Source organism: Odocoileus virginianus, unplaced genomic scaffold (assembly GCF_023699985.2).
Source record: "Odocoileus virginianus isolate 20LAN1187 ecotype Illinois unplaced genomic scaffold, Ovbor_1.2 Unplaced_Scaffold_3, whole genome shotgun sequence".
Taxonomy (NCBI): domain Eukaryota; kingdom Metazoa; phylum Chordata; class Mammalia; order Artiodactyla; family Cervidae; genus Odocoileus; species Odocoileus virginianus.
Genome location: NW_027224265.1, coordinates 4,031,144 through 4,050,840, shown reverse-complemented (window position 1 = coordinate 4,050,840; position 19,697 = coordinate 4,031,144). Strand labels below are relative to the sequence as shown.

At 36.7% G+C, this 19,697-nt stretch overlaps 1 protein-coding gene across 9 annotated transcripts in view; it reads right to left on the bottom strand.

The window, feature by feature from the left end:
- The window catches only part of AP3S1 (adaptor related protein complex 3 subunit sigma 1), a 76,430-nt gene that overhangs the window by 37,386 nt on the left and 19,347 nt on the right, over nucleotides 1–19,697 (bottom strand). For 5 of the 9 annotated variants that reach the window (XR_011485942.1, XM_070462337.1, XM_070462333.1 and 2 more), the window contains exons 2-4: nucleotides 10,800–10,891; nucleotides 7,292–7,403; nucleotides 3,843–3,950 (exon numbers count right to left, since the gene is read on the bottom strand). The exons of 1 other annotated variant lie outside the window; for it this stretch is intronic. Coding sequence is in view for 6 of the 8 variants with exons in the window: in XM_070462337.1 (XP_070318438.1) it covers nucleotides 3,843–3,950; nucleotides 7,292–7,403; nucleotides 10,800–10,891 (312 nt within the window). In the remaining 2 variants the exon portion in view is untranslated. The remainder of the gene's footprint in view (nucleotides 1–3,842; nucleotides 3,951–7,291; nucleotides 7,404–10,799; nucleotides 10,892–19,697) is intronic. 3 more of the 9 variants (XR_011485943.1, XM_070462336.1, XM_070462338.1) reach the window with 1 other exon arrangement.

Here is a 19,697-nt window from a genome sequence, read left to right as displayed (position 1 = left end):
GAAAAAAATCACCATTTGGCAAACACCACAATAATTCAGGCAGGAATCATCAAAAGATGCTAAAAACTAATGTCCAAAATATGATTAGAAAAAATATTATTTATATACTATCAAAATTATTCTCCATGAGATACTTCTAAGCACAAAGGGGCAAGAGAAGTTTAAGGAGGTAAACCTGGCAGGCACTTTATCATAAGTAATGGGACAAAATGACATCATGCATATCCTGACATGATGCATTTGAGAAGGACACAACATTACTTGTGGTATTCAAAAATATATAACCCAAATTTAACCATTAAGAAACATCAAATCCAAAATGAGGAATACTCTGTGCAATAAGTGGCTAGTACTCTCCAAAGGATCAAGGTACAAAAGACATGAAACGAATGGAAGACAAAGGTGAAGAACTATTACAGAGTGAAGGAGACTTAGAAGACAGAAAAACTAACACAATACATGACCTTAACTGTACACTTAACAAGAAAAATTATATGAATGGCACAACTGGCAAATTTTGAATACACTCTGCAGATAATAGTATTCTATAAATGTAAGTTTCCTGATTTTAATTACCTACTTGAAGTTATGGAAGATGTTAAATTTGAGGAGTCTGGATGAAGATATGGTGTTGAAAATTCTTTGTATGGTATTAGTATTTACCACTCTTTTAAGTCTAAAATAATTTCAACATGAAAAGTTTTTTTTTAATTTTAAAGAAAAAATTTTTGAAAAACCAAGTTGAAAAGGTACTCATCTCCTGTATATCCAATCCCCCCTGAAATCTACTATTCTATGCTGACAAAGAAATCACATTATTTCAAAGAAAAATACTAACATAAGCTGAGTTTTTCCTCTCTCAATCCTACTGTGAAGGGGAAAAAAATAAATTTTAACTTCTAGCTCTAAAATTCTGACTTTACATACTTGAGTTTCTTCACGACTATAAAGTAATAACAATGCGTCTGCTACATTCCGGACCCTGGGCTGACTACGTTATACACACTAGCTCCAATTCTTATCACAATGCTGGCAAGGCAGGTATGGATATTGGCAATAGAGACAAGAAAATTGCGGATGGATAAGACTAAGTAATTTACTCAAAGTTACAGAACTGTTAGATGACATAACCAATACTTAAGCCCATACCATCGAACTCCAAACACCAACTTGACACTCTAATGCCTCCCAAGGGGACTGCTGAGAGGTCAATAAAACATGTAAATTAGAATAGGGAAAGGGAAAGTGAAGTCACTGAGTCATGTCCACCTCTGTGCGACCCCACGGACTGCAGCCTGTCACGCTCCTCTGTCCAAGGGCTTTTCCAGGCAAGGGTACTGGAGTGGGTTGCCATTTCCTTCTCCATAGAATAGGGAGTATCATCAAATATGACACCTGGATTTGTCATGAAGAAGCCGCAATGGAAATAACTGAAAAGGGCATTACTTCAATTATTATAAATCAGAATTTTCAACAGTGAAGATAGGAAAAGATCTTAGGAATGCTGAGTCGCCCTAACAGTGTCGATTCAAATTGTCTACAGCACTATTTCTTGGTTTCCTACATACATAAAAAACAAGTCTTATTAAAAACAGGTAACACTTATTAAAAACTGTGGTAACACAGTCTGGTGGAACAAGTAGAATTTTCCTAAAATGATCCTGGGCGTTCACTGTGGAATGCCCAGAAAAGAAACAAATCTCACCACGGTTCCCTCTTTCTCCAGCAGGAGGAACTGCACCAGAATTCATCTCTCTCTGGAACCAGGGGTTTATCCTTCTCAGTCCCTGACAGGGAAGCTGCAACTTCCCACAGTCCTCAGGAGCTGGTCAGTTAGGTTTCCCAGACAGTGCTTAAAAACAGGTGGCGCCTCAACATGTACGCTCCAAGCTTAAGTGATGTGTACGCCGCCCTACGGATTTAGGATGCTTTCAGTGAAGCCGACCTTTGTCATAAAAGAACAATGATGTGGTGGGAGGTGTGAGCCCTCCCTTGGCACACTACTCCATGTGTAGTAGTATCTACCTCAGCACAGCTTCCTACACGATAGTGCAAAGCCCAGAGAGTCTTTAGCTGAGTGTTCTCGGCTTATAAGTTTCTTCAATCATGCCTATCTCTACCACATAACTCTATCCCAATGCAGAACTCCTCCTAAGAATGCATCTAAGACCATATAGGATAAAAAGAAGCCCAAATTCGTGTTTAATAATGAAAAAAAAATAAGAAGACTTCTTTACCCACTTCAGTTTGTGTATTAATGAAATAAAACTTTATACACTATCCTCATAAATATATCGGAGAAGGCAATGGCACCCCACTCCAGTACTCTTGCCTGGAAAATCCCATGGATGGAGGAGCCTGGTAGGCTGCAGTCCCTGGGGCTGTGAAGAGTCGGAGACAACTGAGCGACTTCACTTTTACTTTCATAAATATATGCTTTAATGATAATGTCAGCTAAAAAAATTTGACTGCTATAAGTCAGCCATTTAGCAACAGGCTTCACATACACTATATATTTTTTAATGCTTTCACCTATCCTATGAGTTATTATTATTACTACCCCCATTTTGCAGACAAGGAAAATCAGGGTTAAAGAGGTTAAATAACTTGCCCAAAGTACAAGCAGGCCTGAATGGTTTTAACCACGACCAGTGCGCTTTAATTCACTGATATTTCTAACAACTCATGAGGCCTAGAGGTAGTATTGAAATAGGCATACTTTACAGCTGAAAAAAATTCAAGGTCTGCAAGCATTAAATGACTTGCTCACTGTTACATTAAATTAACATTAATAGCAATAAGCAAAATAACTTCACAAAAGCCAGTGTAACAGTCAGTACTACAGAACTGACAGATGCTATATATGCAAGAACTCTAGTTATATACACATTCTAACACCAAGATCAAAATCTAAATCTAGAGAAAAGTTTAGCAGCTTCTTCTCCATTTCTTCCTAACTATAACTGAACAAGACTGACAACTGAATAACTGCTACATGTGACATCATGTATTAGAAAGCTGTTACAAAATTTGGAATTACTGAGTAAACTTTTATGTCCCCATTACCAGCGTGGCATACGAAATTAATTGAGGACACATTGCTTATAAATAACTCAAACAACCAACATGAATATTTAATGAAGTCTTATTCTCACTCTGTGTAAATATTTCAACACTTCCAATAAAGATATGCTACAACAGAAAGGACTTCAAAAACGCTAGCTTACAACTCTGAAACTGGATTATATTGCAGTCAATATCACACTAAAATAGCACACACAAGAAAGAAAAAAAGGCCACCTTTTCCCCCTGACTAACAAAGAATTAAAAGAAAATCGAGGCTGATTATTCAACTTGGTGGCATGCTGGTATAAATCTCACATGGAAGGTACTAGCAAGTCCTTCTTTCAGATTTTATATAAGATAAAAAGTCAAATCTGACAAGACACACTGGTACCTTAGAAACACAAAATCTTTGCATAAAAGTACTAATATAAGTACCCAATGATCATTTGAATTGTATCATTTTTAATATTAAAAGAACACAATGAAAACATGTATTTAGTCATCACATACTGATATTGATTAAGTTTTCTTGACTGACCCATTCGCTAACGAAAATATAAAACCAAGAGGTTTTGATCTAAACTCTCTTGATTTATATAATTTTCCACCTTTACTTGTATTACACTTGCCTTTCTCAAAACTAGAGGATGAACAAGGCCAGAAAATCAGTCCTAAATAAGCTCTGAAAAGCTGTTTGTTTCATGAGACAGAAGCAGAAACAATAAGCTACTCCCTTCCATTTTGTTCACTCAACCAATTTTTTAAAAAATGACTACCTTGTGCATACTCAGCACTCCCTCTTCTTCAAAGATCTGTGATAACCACAGGGGAAAGACAGTAACTACAGAATTTCCAACATGTTCAAGGGAGTGAAAGAACCATCTCTGTAAGGCAAATTATAGAAAGTTTCTTTTTTTGTGACATAATAGATCAACATGTATTAACTCAATAGGATCTTCTTATAAAAACAGCTCAAGTCTACATTAGAAATGGAAAGACAACATAATTCTCCTGAAATTCTTTTCTCTGTATTTATTTAGGAACAAGACATATTACCAACATTTCAAATAGTCATAGCTAAACAGTTTTGCAAAACATAAGACATAGTTTCCACTTTTCATAAATAGATGATAGACTTCAGATATGACGAAGGATATTGGGTTTTTTTTGTTTGTTTTTTTGTTTTTTCCATTTATTTTTATTAGTTGGAGGCTAATTACTTTACATAGGATATTGGTTTTTAATTCCCATCTGAACTGTAACAACCATGCCATCATATCCATTAAGATCAGCAATAATATCAAAATAGTAATCAATGATGGGTGGACATTACAGGTAGAAAGATCAGCAAGTACAAAGGTTGTAAGTAAAAGCATACCTGGTGGATCTGAGGAACACAGAGGCCAGGGTGGGTGAAGCAAAGGGGAAAACACTAGAAAATGGAGGTAAGTAATAAGGCATGGGGAGGAGAGTAAGATTATCTGACTCACGGGTCATTTATAAGGAATTTGGCTTCTGCTGTGAGAGGCTGAAGCCATTGGAGAATTCAATATGGAAGAGTGTAAAATACAACATATTTGAACAGTATCACTCTGGCTGTTCTACTGAGAAAAGACAAAAAGGAAAAGACAGTGGAAGCAGGAAGCCCAGTCAGAAAACTACTGAAATAACCGAAGCAAGAGCTGATGGTGGCATGGACCATGTGGAGGCAGTGCAGAGCGTACTAAGTGGGTTCTGCATACTCAGCAGAGTTTTTGCCAAAGAAGACTTGAGAGAGATCAAGAAACTAAAATGAAGCAACTAACAGTAGTAGGATGCAAACCAGACAAGTAAGGTGTCCTAGAAGCCAAGTGAAGAAGGTATTTCATGAAGAAGAGAATGCTAAATAATCCTGACCAAGCAAAGGAGGGCTGAGAAGCACCTTTAGATTTAGCAAGAGTGGAGCTGAAAATCCTGACTGGAATGTGTTCAAGAAAGAATGGGAGAAGGAAAATTTAAGACACTGCATATAGAAAACATTTTTAAAGTATTTTGCTATAAGGAGAGGGAAAGAAATAAGGCAGTGGCTAGAAAAGGAAGGAGGGACAGGATTTTTAAGATAGAAGAACACATCAACACATTACAGACTAGTGGGAATAATCTTGAAGAGAAGAAAAAAATGATATAGAGGAGAGAGAAATGCTAGAGCAATGAAGAGGAAGCAGACTAGTGTATAAGTGGGGGGCTGGCCTTAGCTAGGAGCAGAGTTCACTCATTTCTTACAGAAAAGGACAGAGTACAAGGACACAGATACAGAATCTGTGGAAGTTCCCTTCTGATTGCTTCTGACTGCCTAACAAACCAGGAAGCTATACGCTGGAGAAGTGCCAGAGGTTTGAGAAAGGAGGAGAATGTATCAGCCATTGTCGAGGAGGCTGAAATGACCGGGGAAATATAATGTGATTACTGGGCAGCATTAAGGACTCACTAAGGTCTGGGACCGTGAATTTAAAGTGAGGACAGCATGTATGGTTATCTTTTTTTCTCAGATATGTGGATATAGGCAAAAAGCTGAGTATATGCAAGCCTATGACTATCATGATTGACCATGGAATTTAAGCTGGGCAAGGAAAGTAAGACATCAGGAGGATCAGGGACAGTGAGAAAAAGATAGATTTAAAAGATGGAAGATCCCAAAGATCCACTGAAAAGACAAAAAACATAGGAAGAGAATACTGGATTCTAGATATATCTATTTTTCTAAAACTGGCATTTATTTATTAATAAACATTGAATAGTTTAGAATATATAACTATAGCTAGAAAACTGACAACTGTCAATAAATATTTTTATCCTAAAAAAAAAAAAACAACCAAAGAAAAGGACTGAGCGTCCCAACAGGATCCAAGAACCGCTGGAGTAATAGAAACTGTGATATGAAAAGATAAGAGATGGTAGCAGAGAGTGGAAACTGTGAGGGACCGAAGTTTGGATAAACACAAGGTCTAGAAGTGAGCAGTGAAGTGGGATAACGGGCAAAATTCACTGGAGAAGAGGAATTTCAGTTTGAAGATACCAGTGTACCGAATGAATTATCCACATGAATGTTGAAATAACCAAGAATTATAATACAAGTATTACCGGAGTGAATGTCATGGAACTAAGAACTAGTGTCTGTTGGAGACAATCCTCCATGAGTCTTGCATTCCTCTACATCATGTGAACAGAGGTACTAACTACCTTTACTGAGGATAAACTTTCCAAGCAAACTTGTATAGCCAACAGCCTTGGAAAATAGACAGTGTTTCCCTCCAAAGCAAAGGGTACGTTTCCTTTGCTTGGAAGACATTCTCTTCCTCTAGGACATGGGCAGACCTGCTTAGTGTCTGTTATGAAAAGACACCTTATTGAGTCACACTTTAGGAACTGTGACTTGAATAACCAGTGTAAGCAAATGCTGTCACTCTGGCTACTGCTTTTGCTGTTAGTAATAAAGTCCTTTGTTTCTGCACCAGAAACACCACCTCCCTCACTCCATCTTTTGTTAGCATCCATGAAACCGGGGTAGTTTTAGCTTGCAGGTAGAGTAAAATCTCAGACCACTAAAAGTTTCTGACAAAATCTCCCCTGAATAGGGAGTGGGAGTGAGAGGTTACTGCAACGGGTAGAAAGTGGTACAGTTTGAGAACATGAGATAAAGTCTGGAGATGTTTCAGAAGACAAAAGGGTCTAGACAAAGTAATGAAAAGCAAAGAGAACACCCTTCAGCCTCAATGAAGTGAAGAAAGGAGGAGAGAAAACTACTGTTTGAGAAGGCGGCAGGTATGATCATCAGGGAAGCCAGATTTAGATGACAGCAAAAAGATGAAGGCAATATTAATAGAAGAGGCTGAAGGACTTTGCTGATACCTGACCGTGAGTTTACAGGGACGCTAAGGCAGACTTGCAGGAGACAGGAAGGGGCAGGTGTGGGGTTAGATCTGGATACATGTGGTGAAGGGCTTCCTCTGGTGACTTATGTGAGCAGGAACAGAGGCACAAGGACATTAGCTGTCGTCAGTTCCATCAGATTAAACCAGTCTGCATTTCTGCATCCTCACCCCTCTTTTACCCACCCAACATCTACTATGGAATACTTTATTTCTTACCAAACAAAACATCATTTTAGAAAATTTAGAACATTGAAGTTTTAAAATACAAAAATGCCAAAGTTGTTTAAGACAGTAAGAGGCAAGTGTTAACTTACTTGAATTAGATCTAAAATGCCAAGTTCACTTTCTGAAGAATCCACACAGAAGACAAAATATAACGTTGCATAATGTCTATAAATCAGTTTGTTGTCAGATCCTCCGATTAATCTAAATGACAAAACAGAACAATTGGAATGTTATAGGAACAAACTGAAAAACATTTTCATTAACTCAAGCAAACTGATAATTTTTTTAAAAACTTTCTATAAAATGAAAGGTAACAATGACACAGCATTCAAGTGAACTAGATGGCTGTTATCTTCAGAGAACTCAAGTAAAGATGCCAGTGCTTAATCTTAGTTCATTCATTCAATTATTTACTGAGTACTTGCTATGTGTCAGGCACTGAGAATGGGTAAGCAGCAATGAACAAATAAGAAAAAATGGAACTACACAAGTGGAAGGAATTACTTAGAGAATCAAAATAGGACAATGCCACACCGATAGATTTGCTACTTTTGATTGGGAGTTAAAAGAGTTGATGTTTAGGCTGAGATTTAACGATAAGAAAAATTTTGAGATGAGCATTTCAGATACAGGTAAACTAATAAAAAAGCAAATTCATCAAGAATGAAATATCTATGTTCAAGAAAGAAAAAGAAAACTTCAATCAATGAAAGATAAGTACATGATTAGGCCAGAGAAGTAGGCAGAAATGAGTCCATAGGGCATTTTTAAGTGCTTATTAGATTTAATCCCATAGGTCACAGTAAGTTACAGAGCTTGAGACTGATTATCAACTAGGAAAAAAAAAAAAAAAAAGGACATTTCTTCTTCAGTTTTGGACAGACTTACTATCAAGTTCTTCTACAAAAGCACATTTTGTTTTGGAGTAGAAGAGCAAGAAAACTGAGCTAAGAGATACTCAATTCTTTTGCCAAATACTTTTTTTTACTGATAGGAGTTTCAGCATTTTAAAAATAATAATTCAGAAATTATTATAAACACCTTTTATTTTTCTAAATATAGTTTAGCTACTCCATAGTTAAGTTTACAGAAATCAAAGCTAAACAAAAAGAGAGCTAACTGAACATTCAAACATGACAGGAAAATAACAACTATTTCTTTTTCTTTGGCCTCACTTTGAGGCTTGAGGGAGCTCAGTTCCCCAACCAGGGATCAAACCCATGCCCCCTGCACAGAGTCTTAACCTGTGGCCCTCCAGGGAAGTCCCTATTTCTTACTCAGTAAAAGTAATACTAAATTCACAAGTTTGTAGAAACAACTTCCCTAAGTATACACTCATTTATTACTTACATCCTTTAACACCAAAAATGAAAATTATCTTGGACAAGAATTAAAACTCCTACTATCTAGAAAACATATGCAATTTAAAAATATGTACAAGCACTTCAAAGAGTCCCTGAGTTGTATTTATTTATACACTATCCTGGCACCTGACCCTTGAAAGGGACAGAGAGAGCACAAACAGCAGGCTTCATTCTGAATCTGCAATTTAGTCATTTATCTTAAATTTTTGTTTGGTTCTGCTGTAAAAGAAGACCAAACATTTAAAAACTGTAAGTTTTAAAATGGCAATTAAAATTATTGAAAGAAAATAAAAATATTAATATAAATACATTTTATTATAATTTTGCTATATAGTACAATACCGATTCAAATTCTTGTATAAAATGTAACACACAATATAAAAACCACAGAATTCTAGAATTCCTTAGTCCAAATATCTCATTTAACATAAAAGGGGAAAACTGAGATACAAAGAATTTTAGTGACCTAACCAAGGAAACCAGCTTGTTAGTAACAACACTAGGATTAAACTAGATGTGTAGCCCCATTTCTGATGCAATATTTGCTTTCTACTTTTTGTAAGGTTGAAAAGAATAATCACAAATTCAAGTCATACTTTCTGGTTCAAACAGTGCCCTGGTTAGATGGATCAATTTCTTGCACACGTACCACATGCAGTACACTGTGCTTGGTGACAAACTTCCTATGAGATTAGAAGATCAAGAGACTGAAATAAAGGGAAATGATGGTACTGGCAAACACAAGTCAACCACAGAAGTTTAAGCGAGATAAGTGAGGTACAATTAAAATACAAAAACAGAAAGCAGGTACATTTATCAACTATGAAATTGGAGGCCTCGAGTTAACATCAAAATTTACAAATCATAGGTGTGTATTTGCAAATTTAAGTGCAACATGATATAACCTTTTAAGAAATGCAAGTAAACTTTCTACATGATAAAAAGTAATTTATGGTCAGGCATGACTGAATTCTTTATTATGAAAGCTATTCTTTATAATATACATCATCTACCTTAGAAATACAGAAAAGTGTAGGTTTCTCTGACTAATTTCTAATTATTCACAGTGAAGTTCAGTTAAGTTGAGTTTTTTGAATTGCCAGTGAGGAAATATCCTGTTAAGAAATTAAACATATAAGCATGGAAGGGAACATGTGTGAAACCATTTGAGAACAAACTGTTTTCATGAAACCCATTAATTTAAATTCATAATAGTTGGCAAACTAATTATATGCAATTTTTATTTATTCATTTTAAAAACAGAAAAGTCTGTTATTTGCATTTGAACTTATGTGTCTAGACACACACATATATAATATCTGAAAAGCAGCCTTCAGAATTGTCCATAGTATAAAATAAAAGATGCTATCTAAACTTTTATGAAAGCAGGTTCATTCACCTTAAGGAGTGCTCTGTAGTCATTAAAAAGAATGAGATTGCTCTAGATGGGTTTACATGCAAAGCTTTTCAAAATATAAGTGCAAACAAGCAACACGATAAGCAAAATACATGTGTGATCCCATAAGTAAAAATTTTTAATGTTATATTTTTATGTGCTGTGTTGAGTCGCTCAGTAGTGTCCAACTCTTTGTGACCCCATGGATTGTAGCCTGCCAGGTTCCTCTGTCCACAGGGATTCTCCAGGCAAGAATACTGGAGTGCGTTGCATTTCCCTCCTCCAGGGGATCTTCCCAGCCCAGAGATTGAACCCAGGTCACTCACATTGCAGGTGGATTCTTTACCATCTGAGCGACCAGGGAAGCCCAAGAATACTGGAGTAGGTAGCCTATCCCTTCTCCAGGGGATCTTTCTGACTCAGGAATTGAACCGGGGTCTCCTGCATTGCAGGTGGATTCTTTACCAGCTGAACTACCAGGGAAGCCTTACATTTTTATATGTTACTGCAAAACTAATTTTCTAGGAGGATACACAAGCAACTGGGAAGAAGGACTAAAGTTGGAGGAGGAAGACTTGGTTTACATTTTATATTTCTGTTTGAATTTTTGCCATATGAATGTATTACCTTTATATAAAATGCTTTTATAAAAATTTTAAAAGAAAAAGATTAAGCATCTTAAAAATTATTTAAGTTAGATTTATAGCTAATATAAGATGCAATTAATTCCCCTGACCCAATTAATCAAATTGGGAAATTTTACAATAAAATCATTAAACAGTGATACTCTACTTATACAGTCAAAGATTAGAAATGTCCATGAAATGCTTTACTTACAATCCTCCTTCTAGGAAATTACAAACATTTTCATCTCTCTTAGATACCAAATGGAATGTCTCCCTGATGATTTGCTGTTGTGTATCTTCACTCTGAGAAAGAATAATTTATATACATTAGAGTCCAATTTCTAGGTTTAACAGTTTTATAAGAATTTTAAAATAAAAGACAGTAATGTGTCTGGGAAATTCATGTAAGAGTATAGTCCTTGGAGAACTAACCTATTATATCTTAATAGGAACAAAACCCAACATATTAAAATTAAAAACAAAAAGCAAAAACATAAAAAATCAGCACTTAATATTTTCCAGTATAATAAAACTTATTTCTCAGCTTCAAAAACCAACAAGAAAAATATCAGACACATGAATTATAGACACTGGTAAAAGGGAAACTAGATATCAACTAGTCAAAGTACATCGTACAAATGGGTAAACTGAAACAAAGAGATAGTGTTATAAACAATTCATGGACCTAATCTATATTTTAATAGAAGAAAGAACAGAAGTTTGGTGCTCTCAATTAAGTAAGTTTAAGTGCAAACTGAGGTCAGAGTTTATCCAGCTCTTTATGTAAGCACAGCTTAAAACCAAGGATTGACTCAATAAATATTTATTAAATTCACCAAGCAATTCATACCAAAGTACAATAAGAATCAGCTTCTCAAACACTGCAATATAAAACTGGGCAAAATCATGAACAAGAAATTTCCCAGGAAAGAATATATGATGGTCCATAAACAAATGAAAAGATGCTAAACCTCATTAGTTATGAAGTAAAATACAAATTAAAGTAACAATGAAATAACTCAACATGTACCATATGAGCAAAAATATAAAAGTATGACAATATCAAATGTTGACAAAGATATGGAGCCAAAGAAATTCTCGTCCTACCAGTGGAAAGGTAAATGGTATAACCACTTGGGCAAGAAGTTTTATAATTCAGCACTCTACTCTTAGGTACAATGCTAACCACTGTACCCATATGAAACCATATGTTTTTGAAGGTCAAAAACAGTACAATATTGACAACTACATATACATAATAAATTCTTAACCTGTATACCAAGAAACACATAGAAGAATATTCATAAAGGCACCATAACAACAATAACAACAAAAAAAGCTGAAAACAACCCAAATGTTCACCAGTCACATAAGTTACACTATGCTTATATAACGGAATCCTATAAGAAGTAAAAACTAAATAAGTAAATTATACCCACCAATATGAATGACTCTCAAAAAATTAATGTGGAAAACAGGAGTTACCAGAGCTCAAGGTGCCATTTAAAAAAAAATACCACAAACTGATGACTTAATTAACAGAAATGTATTTTCTCACAATTCTGGGGGCTAGAGGTTCAAGACTGAGGTGGCAGGACAGCTGGTCTCTGGCGATGTCTTTTTGGCTTGAAGACAGCCACCTGCTCGCTGCATTCTCACACGTCCTTACGGGGAGGATCAGCGAGAACAGGCTCTCTGGCATCTCTCCTGGTAAGGGCACTGATCACACCGAGGGACTCATGCTCATCAGCTCATCGAGACCTGATTAAGTCCCAAAGTCCCAACCCCAAATAACATCGAACTGAGCGTCAGGGCTTCAACACGTAAATGTAGGGGGCACACAATTTAGTCTACAGTAGGGGAGTAAAGCAAGTACCAGAATAATATGTAATCACTCCATTAGTATACAATTCAAAACCATGAAAAACTAAACATCATGTCTGACAAAAATTTGGGGGTGATAAAAAAACTATAAAGAAAGTCATGGAAATGATTAACAGATTTCAAAGGCCTATTTTCATAGGAAGAAACAAAAGTGTCATTCATAGATGAAAAGATTTTCCACATAGAAAATCTAACATAATTTACACAGAAGTGATACAATTAATAAATGGTTATAATAAGAACACAAAGACATTACATAAAAATCCTACTGCCATTCTAAACTTCTGCAAGAATGAGTTGCAAAATGTAATTTTAAAAAGATACCATCAAAAACCATGCATTGCCTAGGAGTAAAGGAAACAAAGAAATTGCAAGAGAAAACATAAAACTTGACTGGAAAAAGTTAAAGAAGATATAAGTAAATGAAAATATGTACAATGTTTATAGACTGACTGATCCAATATTATACAGATCCTCAAACTCCCCAAAATGCTACAAAGACTTCAAGTAATTCTAATCAAAATTTCAACATGGGTGTGGGAGATAAATTTGAAAACCTGATTACAACTCAAAATATGATTTATATATAAGAACAGACAGCTAGAATAACCAGACACTCTCAAGTAGAATACAAGAGGACCTGTTGACTAGGTAAGAATTATTATAAAGCCACAGTAATTAAGATAACATATTGGTACAGAAATAGGGAAAATGACTGATGGAGCCAGAAGCACACCCACACATAAGTATAATAATTTAATTTTAAATATAATACGCACTACAGGTTAGCAGGGATGGAAGGGCATTTTCATAAATGGTCCCAGGATAAAAATTTTTGATTTTGTTCCAATACAATGAACTTCTGGCTCTCATATTATACTCAAAAATCAATCCCAGATTGATTAAAAATAAATGTCAATGCAACCTAAAAGTCCATCAGCAGAGGAATGGATGAAGATGTGGCCCATATACACAATGGAATATTATTCAGCTATTAAAAAGAATGAAATACCACTTGCAGCAACAAGGACGGACCTAGAGCATGACACTGAGTGAAGTCAGACAGAGAGCAAACATATTATATGACGCCCCTTACGTGTGGGATCTGCAAAGAAACGACACCAATGCACTCACCTACAGAACAGAGAGAGACTTACAAAGTCCTAGAAAATGGACTGAAGGTTAGAGGGAAGGAAGGATGAAAGAAAGGGATAATCTGGGGGTTTGGGGAGGTCATGTGCACACTGCTATATTTAAATGGATGCCAACAAGGCCCTATTGTACAGCACACGGAACTCTGCTATGTGCCAGTACAGCTGGGAGGGGTTTGGAAGGAATGGATACATGTATGTGTATGGCTGAGTCCCTTCACTGTCACCTGAAACGGCGGCAACACTGTTAACTGGCTATACCCCATACAAAACAAAAAGTTTAAAGTTAAAAAAAATGTCAATGATGAAGCTACAAAAGTCTAAAAATGTAATACAGAAGAATATCTTTATAACACTGTAACAGTGTTGGACTTTTAAACAAGACACAAATAACTATAAAGGAAATGGTAACTATAAAGGAAAAGATCTGCAAATTTGATCACATCAGAAGTAATTACTTTTAATGCTGAAGTGACATCACAAAAAAATTAAGAGAGCTACAAACATGACAAACATTTCTACAATATATAAAACTGACAAAAGGAATAGTATCTAGCACACAAAAAATACTTAAATGCCAGCAAGAAAAAGATAAAAATTCCAACAGAAAAATAACTTGGCAAAATAAGACTTGGAATACAATAAACTAAAAAGTTTCTCTATAGCAATGAAAACCATCAACAAAATAGGTACCCCACTGAATGAAAGAAAATGTCTGCAAATCATATATCTGATCAGAGGTTAATATTCAATACATATAAAGACTCCATACAACTGAAAAGCAAAAGAAAAAAAAAAATACAAACAATCCTAATTTTAAGCCTTAGGACAGAAAATCTAAATAGACTTTTCCAAAGAAGACATACAGATGGCCACAAGGTACAAGAAAAGATGCTCAATATCAGTAATCATCAGGGAAATACAAACTAAAACCACAATGAAGTATCACTTCACACCTGTCAGGATGACTATAATAAAGATGCTCACGTGTTGGTGAGGAGGTGGAGAGAAGGGAACCACGGTGCACTGTTGATGGGAAAGTAAACTGGTGCAGCTGCTATGAAAACCAGTATGGAGGTTCCTCAAAAAAGTAAAAATAGAACTACCACATGATCCAGCAATTTCACTTCCAAGTTTTTATCTGAAGAAAATGAAAATACTAACTTGAAAAGATAAAAGCATTCTCATGTTCATCTGGGCATCATACACAATAACCAATATATGGCAACAACCTACGTGTCCATGCAAAGATAGAGAAAATAAAACATGGTGCGTATAAAGGCATACCCTGAAAATATTGACGGTCTGGTTCCAGACCACAGTGTGGCAATAAAATGAGTAACACAAAAGTTTTGGTTACCCAACTCATAAAGAAGTTATGTTTATTCTATAATGTAGGCTACTAAGTATTCAACAGGATTATGTATTAAAAAAAGTACATACCTTAATTAAAGAATACTTTATTGCTAAAAAATGTTAACCATCATCTGAGCTTTCCCTGAATCATAATCTTTCTGCTGGTGGAAGGGTGTTGCCTCAATGGCTGCTGACTGATCAGGGTGGTGGTTGCTGAAAGTTTGGGTGACTACGGCCACTTCTTAATATAAAACAACAATGCAGTTTGCCACATCGACGGACTCTTCCTTTCATAAAGGAGGAATCATGCAGTGCTGCTTGACAGTATTTTACCCACAGGAAAATTTCTTTCAAAACTGGAGTCAGTCCTCTCAAAGCCTACAACTGCTTTATCAACTAAATTTATGAATTATTCTAAGTCCTTTGTTGTCCTAATAACACTCTTTACAGCATCCCCACCAGGAGTGGCTTCTATCTCAAGAAACCACTTCTTTGCTCATCATTATGAAGCAACTCCTCACCTGTTGAAGTTTTATCACGTTGTTGTTGTTCAGTCGCTCAGAATTAGTTGGAGGCTAATTACTTTACAGTATTGTAGTGGTTTTTGCCATACATTGACATGAATCAGCCATGGATTTACATGTGTTTGCCCCATCCCGATCCCCCCTCCCACCTCCCTCCCCACCCGATCCCTCTGGGTCATCCCAGTGCACCAGCCCTGAGCACTTGTCTCACGCATCCAACCTGGACTGGCGATCTGTTTCACACTTGATAATATACATGTTTCGATGCTGTTCTCTCAGATCATCCCACCCTTGCCTTCTCCCATAGAGTCCAAAAGTCTGTTCTATACATCTGTGTCTCTTTTTCTGTCTTGCATATAGGGTTATCGTTATCATCTTTCTAAATCTCATATATATGTGTTAGTATACTATATTGGTGTTTATCTTTCTGGCTTACTTCGCTCTGTATAATGGGCTCCAGTTTCATCCATCTCATTAGAACTGATTCAAATGAATTCTTTTTAATGGCTCAGTAATATTCTGTTGTGTATATGTACCACAGCTTTTTTATCCATTCGTCTGCTGATGGGCATCTAGGGTGCTTCCATGTCCTAGTAATTATAAACAGTGCTGCAATAAACATTGGGGTACATGTGTCTCTTTCAGATCTGGTTTCCTTGGTGTGTATGCCCAGGAGTGGGATTGCTGGGTCATATGGCAGTTCTATTTCCAGTTTTTTAAGGAATCTCCATATTGTTCTCCATAGTGGCTGTACTAGTTTACATTCCCACCAATAGTGTAAGAGGGTTCCCTTTTCTCCACACCCTCTCCAGCATTTATTGCTTGTAGACTTTTGAATAGCAGCCATTCTGACTGGCGTGTAATGGTACCTCGTTGAGGTTTTGATTTGCATTTCTCTGATAATAAGTGATGTTGAGCATCTTTTCATGTGTTTGTTAGCCATCTGTATGTCTTCTTTGGGGAAATGTCTGTTTAATTCTTTGGCCCATTTTTTGATTGGGTCATTTATTTTTCTGGAATTGAGCTGCAGGAGTTGCTTGTATATTTTTGAGATTAATCCTTTGTCTGTTTCTTCATCTGCTATTATTTTCTCCCATTCTGAAGACTGTCTTTTCACCTTGCTTATAGTTTCCTTCGTTGTGCAAAAGCTTTTAAGTTTAATTAGGTCCCATTTGTGTATTTTTGCTTTTATTTCCAATATTCTGGGAGGTGGGTCATAGAGGATCTTGCTGTGATTTATAGGCAATGTCTCTGCTTTTAATACTGTCTAGGTTTGTCACAGCTTTTCTTCAAAGGGGCAAGCATCTTTTAAATTTCATGGCTGCAGTCACTGTCCCCAGTGATTTTGGAGTCCAAGAAAATAAAGCCTGTCATTGTTTCCCCATCTATTAGCCATGAAGTGATGGGATCAGATGTCATGACCTTCATTTTTTGAATGTTGAGTTTTAAGCCAGCATTTTCACTCCCCTCTTTCACCTTCATCAAGAAGTAAAAATATTTCCTCTTCGCCTTCTGCCATAAGGGTGATGTCATCTGACTATCCGGGGTTGTTGATATTTCTCCTGGCAATCTTGATTCCAGTTTGTGCTTCAACCAGCCCAGCATTTTGCATGATGTACTCTACATATGAGTTATATAAGCAGGGTGGCAATATGCAGCCTTGACATACTCCTTCCCCAGTTTGGAAACAGTCTGTCTGTTGTTCCATGTCCAGTTCTAACTGTTGCTTCTTGACCTGCATACAGATTTCTCAGGAGGCAGGTAAGGTGGTCTGGTATTTCCATCTCTTTAAGAATTTTCCAGTTTGTTGTGATCCACACAGTCAAAGGCTTTAGCGCAATGAAGCAGAAGCAGATGTTTTTCTGAAATTCTCTTGCTTTTTCTATGATCCAACAGATGTTGGCAATTTGATCTCTGGTTCCTCTGACTTTTCTAAATCCAGCTTGTACATCTGGAAGTTCTTGGTTCACATACTGTTGAAGCCTAGCTTGGAGGATTTTGAGCATTACTTTGCTAGCATGTGAGATGAGTGCAATTGTGTGGTAGTTTGAACATTCTTTGGCACTGGAATGAAAACTGACCTTTTCCAGTCCTGTGGCCACTGTTGAGTTTTCCAAATTTGCTGGCATATTGAGTGCAGCACTTTAACAGAATCATCTTTTAGAATTTGAAACAGCTTAGCTTGAATTCCATCACCTCCACTAGCTTTGTTCACAGTGATGCTTCCTAAAGCCCACTTGACTTCACATTCCAGGATGTCAGGCTCTAGGTAAGTGATCATACCATCGTGGTTATCTGGGTCATCAAGATCTTTTTTGTATAGTTCTGTGTATTCTTGCCACCTCTTCTTAATGTCTTCTACTTCTGTTAAGTCCATACTATTTCTATCCTTTATTGTTTCCCTCTTTGCATGAAATGTTCCCTTGGTATCTCTAATTTTTTTGAAGAGATCTCTAGTCTTTCCCATTCTATTGTTTCCCCCTATTTCTTTGCACTGTTCACTTAGGAAGACTTTCTTATCTCTCTTGCTAGTCTTTGGAACTCTGCATTCACATCTTCAGGCTCTGCTCCTAATTCTAGTTCTCTTGCTAGATCTACCACATCTGCAATTACTTCCTCCACTGGTCTTGAATCCCTCCCCCGCAAGTCACTCACAAAGGTTGGAATCAACTTCTTCTAACTCCTGTGAATGTTGATATTATCACCTCTTCTCATGAATCATAAACGCTCTTAATAGCATTTAGAATGGTGAACCCCTCCCTAAAGGTTTCCAACTGACTGGCCACATCCATCAGAGGAATCATTGTCTATGGCTGCTATAGCCTTACAAAATATATTTTTTAAAGTAGAAGACTTGAAAGTCAAAATGACTTCTTGATCTGTGGCCTGTAGAATGGATACTGTATTAGCAAGCATGAAAATAACATGAATCTCATTGTACATCTTCACCACAGCTCTTGGGTGACCACCTGCATTGTCAATGAGCAATAATAATTTGAAAGGAATGTTTTATTTATTTATTTATTGTTTTTGAGCAGGAGGTCTTAACAGCGGGCTTAAGATAAATTCAGTAAACCATGTTGTAAATAGATGTGCTGTCATCTGGCTTTGTTGTTCCATTTACAGAGCATAAGCAGAGCAGCACAATTTCAGCATAACATTAGCGTAATTCTTAAGGGTCCCAGGATTTGGGGAATGGTAAATGAGTGCTGGCTTCAAATGAGTCACCAGCTGCACTAGCCCTTAACAAGAGTCAGCCTAGTCTTTGAATCAGTGATGCCAGGCCCGTCCTAGATGGCATCTTCTTCCAATGGAAGGATGTTCTGTCTACATGGAAAATCTGTTGTCTAGTACAGTCACCTTCGTTCATTATCTTGATTCTTCTGAGTAACTCAATGTAGTTTTTATATCAGCACTTGCTGTTTCACCTTGCACTTTGATGTTACTAAGGTTTCTTTCCTTAAACATCATGAATGAACCTCTGCCAGTTTCAGACTTCTCTTCTGCAGCATCCTCACCTCTGTCAGCCTTCACAGAGCTGAAGAATTAACAGTCATGCTCTGGATTAGGCTTTGGCTTAAGGGAATGTTGTGGCTGGTTTGATCTTCTATCAGACCACTAAAACTTTCTCCATATCAGCAGTAAGGCTACTTCACTTTCTTATCATTCATGTGCTCACTGCAATAGTACTTTCAATTTCCTTCCAGAATGTTTCCTTTGCATTCACAGCTTGGCTATCTATTTGGTGCAAGAGGCCAAGCTTTTATCCTACCTTAGCTTTCAACATGCCTTCCTCACTAAGCCTAATCACATCTTGCTTTTGATTTAAAGTGAGAGATGTGGGACTCCTCCTTTCACTTGAACAACTTATAGGCTACTATCAGGTCACCGACTACTCTAATTTCAAACCTGCTGTATCTCAGGAACCAGGGAGGCCCAGGAAGTGGGGGAGAGAAGAGGACCAGCTGGTCAGTGGGGCAGTCAGAACACACACATTTGGTCCGCTCTCTCATATGTGTGTGGTTTGTGGCACCCCCCAAAAAATTACAACAGTGACATCAATGATCACTCACAGACCATTATAACAAAGAAAATAATAATGAAAATATTTGAAATATTCCAAGAATTACCAAAATGGGACACAGAGACACAAGTGAGCAAATGCTGTCAGAAAAACCGGTGCAAATAGACTTG